General features: G+C 32.9%; 1 protein-coding gene across 3 annotated transcripts in view; it reads left to right on the forward strand.

Annotated features, from left to right (window-relative positions):
- The window catches only part of DENND1B (DENN domain containing 1B), a 174,200-nt gene that overhangs the window by 105,949 nt on the left and 51,429 nt on the right, over positions 1 to 16,822 (forward strand). For all 3 annotated transcript variants that reach the window (XM_069459325.1, XM_069459324.1, XM_069459326.1), the window contains 2 exons: positions 5,754 to 5,799; positions 11,036 to 11,137. In XM_069459325.1, the coding sequence (XP_069315426.1) occupies positions 5,754 to 5,799; positions 11,036 to 11,137 (148 nt within the window). The remainder of the gene's footprint in view (positions 1 to 5,753; positions 5,800 to 11,035; positions 11,138 to 16,822) is intronic.

A 16,822-nucleotide genomic window follows, 5' to 3' on the forward strand; every position in this document is an offset into this window, starting at 1 on the left:
TAAGCGGGCTTTTGCCAGACGCCTGGAAATCTCGGTTCCATGATTAGAAAAAAAAAATGTTTATTTGTAGATTAGGTAAGCTTGGGGTCTGTATGAAAGAAATTATGGAAACTTAATGATTAGAAATAAGTATTAAGGAGTGATTTTATGCACGACAGAATAATAATTCTCACAGGCAGCAGAAATTTATACTTGGCAAACATAAAGTTCTTTGGATTTTGTGAATTTCTTCTGCAGTCATTTAGATAACTAAATGCATAAATGGAAACAAATACAATCATGTTGTGGTTAGGAAAATAGTGCAGAAGTTATGGCGTTGATTAGAGAACCCAATATCTCAGGTGCCAGAATTTTTCTGCCAAGTCTGCCAGAAACCACATTGCCGCTGTCCGGGCACACTTTCCCTTACCTCTCTCTCCTCAGTAGCTCACCACGCAGCAGATCCCAACAAACGGGTTGCCTTGAATACAGGAATTCTCAAGTTTCAGGTTTAATTCAAAGTCTCAGCCTTAAGCCACTATGAAAAGTAATGTTGAAAAGTGCTGGGAGTAATTCAAAAGAGCTTCCTGGTACTAGAGGCAGCTCTCAGTGGTTCAGCCCAATCTGAATTCAGCCAGGCCTCTAGAACCTCCTTGTCCTCGTCCCCCGAAAGAGTCTGCTACTTACAAGTGAGGCTAGACCAGGACGGCTATTCCCTGAACGGCAGCTTTAGGACCTTCTTCAGGACTGGGGGTAGAGTGTTACCCCCATTGCATAATCGTTTTCTGCAGGCTTAGCTTAATTCTTAAGAAATGTGGTGGGATTTTTCCTCTAAACCATGCATGTCCACACATCCATAGAAGGAAATAATTTTGACTGTAATGTATTTGTTTATATCACAGCTATAATGTTATTAAAAAACAAAACTCTTTTAGAATAAATATATTTATCTCACTTTCTATGACAGGCAGAAAGTATTTACGGATTAAAATGATTTAAGTTCATCCATATAGGTTTTCTTTTAAGTTTCTATGACCCTCCTCAGAACAGGAGATTGTAATAACAGCACATGTACTTGGCCATGTATCGATTGTACTAAGACAGTGTGTATTTCCACAGCGTGGTACTGGTACTAGTATTCATAATGCTGTAGTGGATGCCTGGTGTCCTACCACTGCTGTGTTCTGCTGTTTGGTAACTAGAAAGGAGAAACAGTTTTGCAGGAGACTGTAGGAATGCAGTTTTTAATTATATTGAGAAGCGTCACACACAAGTCTAAGAGTAAAGCTAAATCTATAAATAGGCTCTGTTATTATTCATTTTTAGAGTTTTTCTTTGACCAACATACCTCTAGTATCTTAGCATCCTTGAAGGCAGCGACTGCAGTCTGTTCATGTTAACATATGTGGTAGATCTTTGCACATAGATTTCAGTACTTAAAACTGATTTATTTCAAAAATATTGAATAATTTCAAGAATTTTGAATAATTTCAAAATAAGCATTTGAAAATACATTGAGATATGATTTTTAAAAATATGTCAAGTTAATGGTTCAAGAACTAACACTTCTAATTATGAGATTTAGAATTATGTTTTATCATATACAATGTTAATGACATCTTAATTTTTCTATTAAAATGTTCTGACCTCTTAACAAGTAACACACCTTTAAGTTCAATTCTGTCTAATGAATTACACATTTAAGGCTTTCTAAGATGTTATTTAGAATCTACGCTATGACACAGGCAGTTCTGTACTAATTCTTTCCAGAGCTGTCTTTCGGATACTTTGTATCCCTGCCATCAGACCCTTCTTTCTCTGCTGCCTCCACTATAATGAAGGAAGCTTGTTTCATAGTTCAATCCCTGGAATTTTCTTTCTAGTTTTAACATCTAAAATAGCCTTTAGGATGAGTTCTGACCGTCTCCATGCCCGGCACCTCCCTGGTCCAGAGAGTAGAGCAGTGATACTCAGACAAGGAGCGTCTGGAACCCCCTGAACCCTAAGGTCACAATGATAGGCTCAGCTTCTATCAGAGGAAGTATGATATCATAGTAAACTTAATATGATTTTTTTTTTTTTTTTAAGCATAGCTAAGACTCTGGCTCTCTTTCATTGTCAAAAAATTTGATGGATTAAACTGTTTCCTAGAAAAAATGATTTTCTTCCTTCTGCATCCTTGAGGTTAGAATCATACTGATCTATATGCAAAAGGGAGAAAAATGTTACAGATTATCCCTTCAATTTCATGGGCGTTGAATAAATAACTTTTATATACCAGTTCAAAAATGGCACCAGGAAGATTTGATAGGAGTAGATTTATCTTTGCTAGCTCTTTGACGTAATTGGACTTTCTAAATCCTGAGATAATCCTACCTGCACAAAGTCTTTCTCTGTTTGAACCTGTGGCTCTGGCGTGGGATGGACTGTGGAGAGCCGTAATGCCATCTGGTGACCGTGGGCGAATAGCGTGCCTTGATCTATCGATAAAGCCGTTTCTCTGTTGGTTCATTCGTTCATTTATCTACTCATGAAACATTTAGTGAACACCTATTTACCAAGCTGTGGGCATGTCATGTAATGAATAAGACTTAGAGACTTGCCCTTGTGAGATTGACAGGAAGAAATCTACACATGCGTACACGTGTGCATCTGTGTGCATACGCACACACACACAGAGCAAAGCACAGTACTGGAATACTCTAAGTGCTCCAGCAGAGGCATGCAGAAGGACCAGGCATAGGCATGCAAAGGAAGAAGCAGCCCACACGCCCCGGCAGGTTAGGGAGGCTCCTGGGAGAAGTGACGCCGTCCCCATGTTCCCCTTCACCAACCAGCAGAAGAGCACTAGGACCCGGCAAGTCTGATGTTGCCAGACACTTCCAACCCACCTGAGGCCATAAACACGTGGGAGGTAGTGTACGCGAGGACCAGTAAGTTATGATCATTTGTTACTTTTTCAGGGAATGGTTGAGGAACTCTTTTTATTTAGGCTATTCATCTGACCCTTATATGGAAGGAGCAAATGGAGCTTCTAAGAAAATAGTTTTTTAAAAAACAAATAAAAAGTACGTTCTTTAGACTACCCTAGTGGACTGCTATTGTAGTCTATGTCATGGGTGGTCTCTTTGTAAGAAAACGTAAAAAAAAAAAAAAAAAAGCCTAGTTTTCAGTAAAGATGAATTTGCTAACAGAGAGAAGGAGCAGAAATAATGGAGCCTTCTGTATCCTGTCTTTGCAGAATAACTTCATTGACAGAAGGTTCTGTGACAGGTTTGCACATGGATGTTAAAACATCTGTGTTACCAAGAATCTCTGACTTATTAATGCTCTAATCTAATTAGAAAATTTCAGCTAGGGTTGCAAAATTACTTTTTGTTAGATTTAGCTGATTTCATATTAGGATTACAATCCATTTTTTGTGAGAAACAACTATTCAATGAATTATGTATTCTGTAAAACATCATAATTATTTTAGGAAATTAGGCTTCAAATTAATGTTTACAGTTCTCACGTCTGTTATGTTTTGGATTTTGTTAGAAATTAGTGAGAAGAAAATATGTGGATGATACCCAGTGATCATATTTTAAAAAGTTTCAAGTTACTGTATTATTAACTTCTGCATAGGAGCTTTTTATTGAACTTTTTGTTCCAGCTCAATAATTTTTATACATTTATTGTTCATACTTCTAAAGATTAGTAGTAATTTTAAAAATGTTTTCCTAGATGTATTCCCTAATATTTTAATAGGCCATTTAGCACTTTTGTCTCTGATTTTATGAAATTCTTACCCACTCAATATCCCTTCAACATTATAAAATGGACACGGGGATTATTGTTTCTAGAAGGCTTAAATGTTTTGATTAACACTCTTTTATTAAAATATGCTTTGAAACCTGAGATACCAGGGACTCTTCATATAATTCTTGTGGGTAGGGTAGCCAACCTGGGGCAGATTGGAAGTTTGCATAGTGACTTCAGTAATTCAATACTACTCTGGATGTGTGGAGGGCTTGGTGTCTTCAAGATCCTGGGAGTTGCCTGGTTTGTTCAGTCAAAGTTGCCCAAACCAGGTCACGGAAGGCCAGAATAGTCAGTGACGTGCGTTTTGGATCTTCTGCAGAGTCCCGGGAGGAATTCCAGGGATGAGAAGTTGGACTGGGGAAGAGACCGGCCCTCCCTTATTTAAACAAAAGTGGAACTGTCCACATTCATTCTCCCCATTTCCTTTTGAAGGCTGAAAATCTGTTAGGTCTTAAGGATATCAAGGCCTATAAATAGTTCTCAACTTTCAGTCAAGTGAAGTATCCAGAATATCAGATCAATTCCAGATGGTCTGTTGCATAAAAATTAAAAAAAAAAAAAAAAAAAAAAGGAAGGAACAAAGCTACAAAAGGCAAAGACAACTGGGAATTAGAATCTAGTATAAGAAGAAGTAATGAACTAGAATGTGCAGGCTAATGAGGAGTAAAATAAGAATTTAGCACTTCTTTTGTGAAGTCTGGGTGTATGGATTAGTGTTTAGCCATCCTTAAATTTGGGACTGTTTGAGGTCACTTGGAAATCTCTGGGGCTGTCAAGGTGCCTGTTAGTTTTATCTATTACTGGTTCTCAGTAGCAAAGTGAACACAGTAGTTTGGACAGCTTTGTTCAAATAATGACAATGATGTTTAGAAAATTATGCAAATCCTTTGAGAAAGAGGATTATCTGTTTGCATTAATAGAAAAAGTTTGCATTAATAGAGCACAAAGATGTCTATAAAAGAATTGCCCAAAATGTGTTAAAATAGCTATTTATTCACATATCTTTTATCACCTTGGTAGACATCTGTCCATTCTCATGTTTTCATGTTAGATGACATTTTAGTTTTATAATGTCAAATTGAATAACTTCCTTCATGTATTTCATGAGAAGTATTTCTGAAATAACTAGCAATTCTGATTTTATATATTTAAAATTATTTAATATCTTCTCTGCCAGAGTATAAGATCCACAAGGGGATATATTCGGTTTGTATGCTTATTATTGTTCCCAAACCTCTACCTCATGGCCTGGCACTTCGTATGCTCCGAATATCATGTGCTAAATTACTTAATTCAAGATCATTCTCACATTTAACCATTTTAAAATTTATTAAAATTATTTTATTAATAAAAGTAAAATTTGGATAAACCTGAATTTATAAAATTTAAGTAAAAGACAAGGTACTTGTAGGGAAAGATAGCACAGTAGGTGAGGAACTTGTTTATTTTTGCACCTCTAGTTCCAGAACTGTGCTGGACACACAATAAGTCTCAAGGTGTATTTGCTGACTGACTCAATAAATATTTGGGGCATAGTAGGTATGAAACAATGAAGACATATTAAAAAATAGCATAGAAATAAGAATTTAATTGAATAGGAAACGATGTACAAAAGGAATGTAAATAAATCTGATGATTATTTTAGTATATATTTGCCATGAGATATATGGGAAAGTTTCAACTCAAGGCTATGGCCCAGACCCTGATACTCTTCTTAAATAAAAAAGTTTTTAGGCATTGCAACTCTTGATTTGATTATAAATGATTTTGTGATTTCTATATAAACCAACCTTAATTTAAATATGTTAATGGCCTCTAAGATTAAATTTGAGTTTTACATATTAAATAATTTTGAATATCTATGATGTGTTATGCTGGAACTGAGCATTTAAACATTCTGAATTACTTATATTGTTGTTTGAGTTTTAATGAACTGTATGAATCTATGCATATATGTATTTTTAATTTAGTGCCCCAATGCCGTACCTGATTGGAATACACTCCAGCCTCATAGAGGTGAGTATCTTTCAGACATGGGATAGTGATAAAATTAATAAAACTAGGAGTTAAAACAATTTTGTTTTGAAGGAATATCAGTTGAATAGTACAAAGCAATGACTAGTTTTATGTTTGGAGTATACTTAAATGTCCATTTTAAAAAAGGTAACATTGAAATGATTTCATTTAAATTAGTATACTAAGTGCCCATTTTCAATAGCATGAAACCATGGAAATAGGTTATATTTGGTAGGTGTTATATGGTAAGTTTTAAATACTAAAAACTTTAGTATTTGATGAGCCACTTTTTTTTATGGCAACTTGATCATGTATATCTCTTCTTCAGACCTATATTTTGAAAGTCAAAATTTACATACTTATGAGTCATAAATTGAAATATTTTTATTTTTCAAAATTTGTTACGTTTCAGTTTACCAGTATGCTTTTACAAAATGTGGTTTTAATGTACTAGTTGTGAACTTTTAAATTAGAATATAGGTTTTTAAATAAGTGTTAATTTTCAGTCCTGTTGGGGGAGATAAAATTTAGCAATGTTTTTTTCCCCATTACCATGTCGTTCCAAAATGATTTCTGTCACTTCAGTTATCCCTATAGTGAAACACCTTGAATTTTAAACACCTTTAACTTAAAATCACTGAGATTTCAGAGAGGATTCTTAAAAAGTTAGCACGTAAAATAGCAAAAGGCTTGAATTAAAACAGAAGACTTGGCCGGGCGCGGTGGCTCACGCCTGTAATCCTAGCACTCTGGGAGGCCGAGGCGGGTGGATCGCTCGAGGTCAGGAGTTCGAGACCAGCCTGAGCAAGAGTGAGACCCCGTCTCTACTAAAAATAGAAAGAAATTATATGGACAACTAAAATATATACATACAAAAAATTAGCCGGGCATGGTGGCGCATGTCTGTAGTCCCAGCTACTCGGGAGGCTGAGGCAGTAGGATCGCTTAAGCCCAGGAGTTTGAGGTTGCTGTGAGCTAGGCTGACGCCACGGCACTCACTCTAGCCCGGGCAACAGAGTGAGACTCTGTCTCAAAAAAAAAACAAAAAAAAAAAAAACAGAAGACTTGGTCAGTTGAGTGGCATCATTATGCTGGATGATTTCAGTTTTATTCAAATAAATTTCTCTTTTTGCTGGTTGTGCAGATTTCACTTTAACCCAATTTCTAATGAGCAACCTTAATGAATTAGGCTTGGTTTTCTTATTGGTTGTTGTATATACCATGAGTCCTTACATTGATCAAAGAAGAGTCTGTTGATAGATTTTAAAACTCCTGAGGATCATACTGGGAGAGAGTCATGCCCCTACAGGAAGCCTGGGTTATGGAATTCTACCTGTGCTCTAGCTTTGGGCAATTTTTCTTTTTGCAAAATGCTAGGGCAACATTTTTGTTTCAATATTAATAAAAATACATTTTATTGGATTTCTTTAGTAGGTTTTTAATATTGAAGTCTGGGTTGGATAACTTTGACTCTGTATTTTATTCAGTTTTAGAAAACTTGTTCGTATGTCAAGGCACTTAGAGTGAAAGGACAAATTATATGAAATAAAACATGAACAAATAGGCATTTAATCTGTTATTAGATCATGGAATATATGACTGGCATTTTATTAATCAATACTATGACTTTATTCAAAATCTAACCTTAGTTGGATTCTGAAAAAGAGTCATCAAATTTGATTTTTATGTTAGTATGTATTTCTCTCCTTATTTAATGTATCTAGTAGGATATGTAAGTTTTACAATATATTTATAGAGATGAAAAATATTTGAAATTGTTAGTTACCTGTTGATGATGTAATTTTTTTTGCATAATGATTCTACATCAACTTTTAAAACGATTCAGTTTTTCTAAAATAATATAGAAAGGGGTATATGTTTTTAAAGATTCAATTAAATTTATCACATATTTATTGGACACTTATAGAGAAATCCAGTACTAGTTTTAAGGAGCAAATTTAAGAATTATTTACTTCTTGAAAGTGTTGTCTTGGAGAAATAGTCTGTTAACTTTAAATGGCTCCTATTATTAAATGAAAACATTTAGAACCATGATTAGATTGGCTGACATCTCTGTACTTTTTATACTCTGGACTTCTTCAAGTGTCTTAATAGTAAGCTTTATTTTGTTTATTTAATTTAATAGTGAACAGAAAGGTATACTGGGAACCTCCAGAATTCTTTAAACCAGTTGGGTACCATTTATTAACTTTCTTTTTAATCTTTTACAAGGTGATGTATATCCTGCAATTTCAGTCTTATTGTGTCATTATCAGACAGTTTTTTCCCATTAAAATTTCTATCTTTTGGGCTTTTTAATTTTGTCAAAAATTGTCTTACAATTAAAATACCAATATAGCTATTTACATATTTAATATCCAAGACTGAGCTGAGTAATTTTTTGCATTTTGTTTGGCAATTACAACCAATTCTTTCCTATCATAATAATCAAAATATTCTCTTATCCTATCTCTATTAGTCAAGACAGTTTCAACACATTTTGTTAGGTTTATAACAACTTCTAAATACAGTTGTTCAAGGACATGAAATTAATGTTCTTTTATATCTTTATTTAATGTATTTTTATGAAATTATGAGTAAAAGATGGCCAGAAATCTCTTTGTAAGGTAAAAATTTTCTTTTAAAATCAAGGATAAAAACATTTTGTTCTCATTTGAAAACTAGACTTCAGGGATGAACTCAAGGCAGATTAAGGCCTGTAAGCCGTTAGGAATAAATTAGTAGCCACTAAAAAAAAAAAAAATAGTAGAGGCTACAAAAGTGAGGGCTATCGTATTTGTTTTAATATACAAAGGACTCTAAATGAAACATTGAACCAGTTTCATAAGATCATGTGGTTGTGGGCACTGGGTCATTTCTTTACACTAATGTGCGTCATGTACGTTTATAGCCACATTGTGTGGAGGGTTGAGTATCACTGGTGTACTTGGACACCTTATTGCTGTTCCTAATAGGCCTTTTGGTCTATGTCCCATATTATGTTATTTTTTTAATAAAAAGGTAAATTCATTTTTTATATTTTCTCTTAATGTTATATCTTACAATATTATGAGATAATAGGAGACAGAGAAAGAGGCACAATTTTATATACTATATACGACTTCCCATGCCCATTTAGAAAAAAATAGCAAAAGCCTGATTTGGAGAGAAAAAATAGATAAAATATTGATAATAGTCCAAATATTTTAAAAAATTAAATTATATACTTTTTTTTTTTTTTTTTGCTTATGTGAGTTCTCTCTTAAGGGGCTCTTAGTTTATTGATTTGGAATGAATATGATTTTCTGTTCTTATTGAATGGTCCCTTGAACTGAATTTAATATTCAGCTATTACTAGACTTTTTAAACTAACAGCAATTTTGAAAGAAGTGTACATATTATGTTAATACCAATTTCCTTTATTCAGAGTTCAGTGTTAATGTCATCACAGAACATTTTGAGGGCACATAGCTATTATCCTAGGCTATTTATAGACTAACTCACCCCTTAAAAAATATATCAGGTTTCTATATTATCTTTACAATTTCTATCATGAGGACAACTTAAAAATGAAGGTGAAATCAAAATTATGACATAATTTTTCCACACGTCATTAATTATATTTTTGTTTATAAAATAAGTTATTTTTATAGTTATACTATAGTTAATCTTTGAATAGCCACATATTTATGTATTTAAAACTTTTTTACATATATGTATACACATGGAAAGGAAGGGAAATGAGTTTTTGTAGTAGTATTAATAGTGTCATCATTAGTGATTCTCTGCTAATATCTTACAATTAATATCTAAGATGGCTATTTTCTTAGTCTTACTTTAGAATAATTATGATGTCTTTTACAGGGTAGATTTTTATAATCCTATGTCCCGTGAGAATCCAGACTCTACATAGATATTATGGTTTTCTTAACACAGAAATTTCCTACCCTAGACTAATATTACCCTAGCAAATTTAACATTCTACTTAATATGCAGAGATTTGAAATTCTAAATGGATCAGAGAAAGTTCAATCATACTAACTTAAAACAAAATAATCAGTTTAGCCAATTTAAAATTTAAGGTATTAATAATTTTCAAAAATGACTATCATAAAACATCACTTTAAAAATACTATACTAAAATTATTAACCTATTGCTAGTTGACCTATACAGTTATGAAATTCTGAGCTCATGAATATATTTTATTAGTGAACGCCTTATTTATCACTGAGGATTAATACTATTTGCTATAATTTATGTAAGACTAATAGAATTTATGATTTGTTTACGTATACATATTAGTTTAAGTAGGAAAAATGAACCATAAATATTTTCTGTATTTAAGGATGAAAAATTTGATAGAAGGGGGAGGGAGGCAGAGGAGAGGGGTAGAAAACTTACCTATCGGGTACAGTGAACACTATGTGGGTGATGGGCACACACTGAAAGCCCCGACTTAAGCCTTGTAAAAGGTATCCATGTAACAAAAACATTTGTACCCTCTTAATATTTTGAAATAAAAAAATTTGATAGAATTCTAATTTGTTATCATTTGTGGAAATATTGAGAGAGATAATTTGACTATTTTGACCAAGTTTTTAAGCAGATAAAATAGTCAATCTGATAGGCAATTAAATGTGATTATATTGAAATTCATGTGAAAAGTGTTAATGAATTCCACATTACTATCATCTCTTTTATTTTCTTATTCAACTTTCAGTCCTCATCAACATATACCTATTGGTATAGAAATATAGAGAAAATATTTATTAATTTAAAAGGTAGTTTAATACTATAGTTGTAGTTACTGGTTTATGTTATCCCTGCAATATATTTTATGCTAAAAATAGATACAGAGCTGGCTACAAATTCCTGTATCATGGGACTGAAATTCAATTGATAAATGTTAAAGGATGTAATTTTTTACAATTTGATGTAATTGTGCCTGTTTTGTAAGTCTTTGTCATGATATCTCTTTGGCAGTTATGTTTAATGTTAGATGAGCAAATGTTCTATTTTAAGCATTTTTACCAAATCCTTTTGAATAGGTTGTATTCAAACTTCCTTTCTCAGAAGGCAAAATTATTTATATTCTTTTATAATGTTAGATTTTCCTTTTTTCTTTTCCCAAGCCTAAATACATTAAGATGATTTTTAAATCATTTTCCAAGTGCATCATAATTTTGTAGGAAAAGAGTACTAAGATTTTTATTTGTAATTGTATTTTTTAAACAGAGAGTGAAAAACAAATCACTGGACGATGTGGTGATGTTGAATGTTGACACCAACACTTTGGAATCACCATTTAACGACTTGTACAACCTCCCGAGTGACGTGGTGAGTCTGAAGGATGGTCTGTGATGAACATATATGTTTTCTCCTAGACCCTTGACTTACGAAGAGTTATATTTCCCACTTTTCCTATCTGAAATAAAAGGATTGGGAATGTGCATGGGGTATGAGAGGAATTGATGTAGATTCTGTATTTAATGTTTTTACCTTTTGGCAGTTGAGAAGCTATTGGATGGAACATCATACTCCTTATTGTAGAAGTAGGCTCATAATTAAAAAGCTGGATGCATTCATTAGGCAGAGTTTCTTTAAACGCAAGTCTCTTCATCTCATCTTAATCATTATATTACAAAGTAGGCATTTCTGTCTGCCTGGTGGCATGTCTTGCAGAAGAATGAGAGGGTTTCTGAAGGCAAGAAGAAGAAGGGGGCCAATTACCGGCTCCTGCTTCCCTGCCACCTGCCAGCGCTTTTCCTTTTAATTAATGATCTGATGGTACTGGTCAATATAATAAGAAATGCTTGTACAGTTGGGGTCAGAAAATTCTGGCTTTGATCTCCCTCAACTTTCTGAAACATTTATTTGTTTTCTCTAAATTATTTCAGTTTTATTTTAATCTTTTCTGTCCTGCTGAGGGCCGCAAGAATGAAAACCTACACTGTTTGTCATTTGCTTTGGCAGAGCAAAGACTGCTTGCTTAGAATTCTATTTGTAAATTAAACTGCAAACCCAGTTTGTCATAAAAGACATCTGATCCTTTTGAAATGACGAAAACTGTCTTTTGTCTGTAAAGGCTGATAAATTAAGTGCCAGTTCTCTTCTGGTCTTTGATCTTACAGAGGGGTGTGTGTGTGTGTGTGTGTGTGCACGCGTGCATGTGTGTCTGTAGCTTGTAATGGGACATATTCTGTATTTCATGTTAAATAGTCTCCAAAAGTGCATTTTTTGGCCTGCATATTCCTTAGTACAGGGCAAAAATGCAAACTACTACTGTTTCTGTCTATATTTTAATGGCTTTTTAAAAACATCTTTATAACATAGGTCTAAGTTAAAATAACTTCTCTTTTAAAAAATCAAAGCATTCATTCTTCTCAAGGATATTAAAATTTGGGAATAAAAAAACCTTCAGAATATATTTTTCTGTAATATTGCAAGTGGTTTGAAATCCATTATTTAGGAGTTTGAGAAAGTGAACTAAAAAATCTCAAACTCAAAAAATACAGTAATACTAGCCTTGATTGTTCTTATGGCTAGTGATTGCAAAAATACGATTTGAAAGTCAAAATCAAATTATTAATGCCCATAAATAACCTAAAATACTTGCTGACCTTGAGGCACATTAAAATTGAACTACTTTTTCTTTCTATAGTAAAATTGATCCCACACATGAACAAATCTAAATTGTTCACCAAAGGCCAATGAAAAATTCTCTTTTTAACTCATTATAACTACATTGCCTCATTATAAAATTTTGCAGAAACTGCTAGAAATGATTATAGTTATTAATTTAAAAATCCATCAAAGTATTCTTCACTGAATAGAGAAATAATTATGAAAATAGAATCTCAGCTTTTAAGAATGTTTTCCTTATGTGCACGTATTTCCCATTGTTAATCCCTAAGGAGAAAAATTGTTAAAAGAAGAATAAAAAGAAGAAAAAAAAGGAAATTCAGCTTTTCTGTGTAGGATATTAAAATTTTTATTAGTCAGCTTCAATGGTAGATGATTCCTGGAGGAAAAACAGTCTTTGAAATTTCATTTTTTGATGGGTGATTCTTGATTCTTTTTTAATTGAGAAGTACTACTTCCTAGTAGAATTAGTTTGATAATTATAACATTTATTTAAACATATATGGAGAAGTTAAACATATCATGTAGAAGTCTAAATATATAAAATGACAAAAGTGAACATCTTGTAGTTCACATAAGCAACAGTGTAACTAAACATAACTGAAATATTAAAAATGTAGATTAAAAAGGAACACTGAAAAGCGGTATAGATTGATTAAATATATGCTTGAAATTTAGGGCCATATGCTTATAGACGAATTTGAAGATTGCAGAAATCAAAATAGCTCTGAGATGGAGCTAAGACCATTTACTGAAATTATGAGATGTTTTAAAGTTATAGCAATTTTCTAAATATATTGAGTGATTGTTTAATGCATCTCTAGTAAATTTAGCTTTTTCCTCAGTTTTCCAAAGCTATCTCTTATAATTCTAGAGGAAATATGATGAAATATCACATCATATTTTTACAATTATAAATATTTTATATGAGATGTGTTAAAATCACAAATGATCTTACCGAAATTTTTTATTTGTGATTTGATTAATAAAGTATACTTGAAACCTGAAAAATATTACTATTGGTATTGTTTGATTGTTTAATAAGTTAACTGAGATTTACATGGGGGGACTTCTGAAACCGTTCCCCAAAGTGTTTAAATTGCGCTTGCCGGCCGGAGGCCTTGCTGTGCATGTGCTCTCCATTACCGTGTCAGCCTGACCGCTGGTCTTGGCTGTGCGAGGGTCAGTGGTCACAGTTGTCCTGAATTACTGCTGCTTTCTTCCTGGGGACCCTCTGCTGTGTTGCATGCTGTAATCTTCTTAATGGCTTCATTCCAATATTCACACATAATATTTTAGATTTATTGACTGTTAGAAATACTACCATGCCAGTAGCAGTTCCGCTACTCTTAAGGTATTTAAAATTGGAAAAATAAATCAGGGAAAAGCTTTCAGGAATCCTTTGTTTTCCTTAAGGGAGAAGAAAAAACTTTCTTCCTGTCTTCTGACAAGAACACTTGTTTTTCAATTTCATCATTTCAGTATAGATTTGGATCATTAAAAGAAAGAAAACATATTTTATTGGGAGTGATTTTAATGATATTGATTATTATTACATGGAATAACTTTTAAAAGCAGTAGATCCATTAAAAATATACTTTTGTAGTTTTTGTGTATGAATATATTGTGACTTGACTTTTTCAGTGGCTATGCCAAATAGACACCTTCAAACATCTGTAGTTTGAGTGTTTTGAAATAAAAAAAGTAAATTTTAGGGCTAAGTAACAGTTCCAATTAAAGTTAGTGTTACTGTGGTATTTTTATAAGGATGAGAAAAAACAACCAGTTGAATTAATTATATCATTTGGGATCTCAAATGAGTTCATTTTAATTTATGAAAATGCACTACTGAAACCTTCCATTTTAAATATATACACAAATTTAATTTCTGTTACATAATTTAAAGTGTTTTATTTCTAAGGTATTACTGCTCATTTTAATATTTATCATTAACATTTTAAAAAAGTAATTTGGAGAGTTGTTACTATTTCAGAGATAAATAGGGTAAGCCACTTATTAGAAAATTAAGCTAGTAATTAGAATTATAAGTTTTAGGAATTCTATCTTCATAAGAAATTAAGTTAAACAATTATAAACTAAGTCCTATAGATGAAAGCAAGTTAGAATTGGCATCTGAAAAAGTTACATGCATTAGAATATTCATTACAAGGGACAAGTAAATTTTAACCTATATCGCTTAACTGTATTTGAATAATTGTAACTGATTGCAAAAAAATAATTTACTTAGAGTTAGGTCAATATGCTTACTTCTATTTTAGATAAGAAAATCAAGGTATAGAAAGTATACTGTTAATGGTATATCTAGAGCTTTAGTCCATAGAGGTTGATCCTCAGACCTATGCCCCAAACACTAGACTATGGTCTCTTGCATATACACATGATATACAATGTAATGAATAACTCTTAAAATTTAATATAGATGCTTATTTGACATTCTAATCTTGTCAAGGAAATATCAGTCTGATCCATTTGATTTTAAATTGGAATTTTCTGCACTGTTTTTAAAACTTCATTTTCCTCTGTAGATACTACTACTGGAAAATTATTTTCTGTTTTCTATTAGGGTATATAGAAGATATAATGGACTTAAGAGTTATCGTACAATTTATTGGAGACCATTGTATGTTACAGGATAGCTATATTTTGTGTGAAGCATATTTAATTAGTAAACCATTGAAAAGGCCTTATTATAAATTGGTGTTATCTACTAAGAAAATACCTCACGTGTTGCAGTGAAGCTTTCAGGAATTGTATGCAAGGAAGACATTAGTGGTTTTATTGTGATATGAAAAGGAAAGATACAAATTGCTCTGAATTACAAAAATCATTAAAAGCATAAAGGACTGAAGAAAACCTCCAAAATTCTGACATTAAATCGGATCCTTGAATATCTACATTCAAATCAGTTTATTAATTTGGGAGTAAATTTGGAAATGAATTAGTTTTTTCAGAGAATTTTGAAATCAAATGTTTTAAAAATAGTAAAGTATGTAAACAAATTAGGCTCTTAGAACCACACAGATTGTCAGTAGATATTTCAATTCATTGAATATTTCCTCTAACCTAACATGATGGTTTAACATGTTAAATTGTCATAATATACATTATAAAGAAAAAAAAGGCCCCAGAGAATATAATATTAGTTCCAGGTTTGCCACAATTCTGCTATAATCCTGACTGGGTTTAATGGTAAGTGAAGTCCCTCACAAGTTTCTAGGGTGGCCAGGTTGGAAAGATAACACAATTTCATTCAGCTTCTCTAGAGTAGCTTGGAGAACGTTTCATTTAGTTTATTGAGGACACTTCAGGAGACAAATACTGCTTTCAGTTTGCTCTGGAGAAGCATAGCCATGCTCTTTCTTTCTCAGTCTGCAGCTGTTAGAATTCAGGCATCTGGTTGTGCATTGCCCCTACCATACAGCCCTGGTGTAGTGCTTTGTAAACAGTAGGCATTCAGTAAACGATTATTGAAGGGAAATACAATTGCACTTCTTTTATCTTTTGTAATAGAAGTTTGCTTTTAAGGTCCCTGTTAATAGGTGCCTCCTAGAACATTTTATAAAGATATTTTCATTTAACTTTCATCCTAATGAAAACAAGAAACCGGGAAGCGTATTTAAAATACACTTTTTGACTGTGAGCGCAACCTTTTGGTTCCTGTGCCTGGAAAAGGAGACCGTGTTGAGGTGGCAGCTACTGTGCTTCTGCTCAGTCATGTGCGTGTGTGCGGAAACTCACCACTGTTTTAAAGTTATTTTTGGAGAAGTGATTAGTTACAAATTTTTTTTTTTTTTTTTGGTTTGTAGGTAAACTGTTACAGATTTTGCTGTTTTCCCTACTGTTTTGTTGGTGTGTGCTTTTAAAATATAAACCTTAAATGCAAAAATGAAATAAAAAATAAAAGCAAAACCGCAAAGCTAATTGCACTTCTGAACATTTAAAGGATTTTTATTTTCTCTCAACTGAATGAGGGAATCTGTCCTTCCCACGGCAGTGACCCAGGCTTCGGGAACCCTCCCTGTGTGTCTCTGCACGTTTGCCACTCTAACGTGGATTTATGGTTTGTCCTTTCAGTGGTTGGAAGTGCTCCTTGGCTTTCTCATGGCCTTTCGTGTCCAGCTGAATTACCCAGCCTGTCTTTCGATGTCTCCCCCCTACCCCTGTACTACCCTAATAGCATGCTTCTCTCTGTTCTTACTGCTGATGTTTAAAAAAAGGTAAACCTTAATTTTGGCTTTTAAAATTATCTTCAGTTTATTTCTACTGTTAAATTCTTGACTTTTCTATATTCAAGAAACGTTTTTGTGTGTGATACTGTGAGCACTATCACAATAGTGGTTCCCAAATCTTGCTGGTAAC

This window comes from Eulemur rufifrons, chromosome 27 (genome assembly GCF_041146395.1).
Source record: "Eulemur rufifrons isolate Redbay chromosome 27, OSU_ERuf_1, whole genome shotgun sequence".
Classification (NCBI taxonomy): Eukaryota; Metazoa; Chordata; class Mammalia; order Primates; family Lemuridae; genus Eulemur; species Eulemur rufifrons.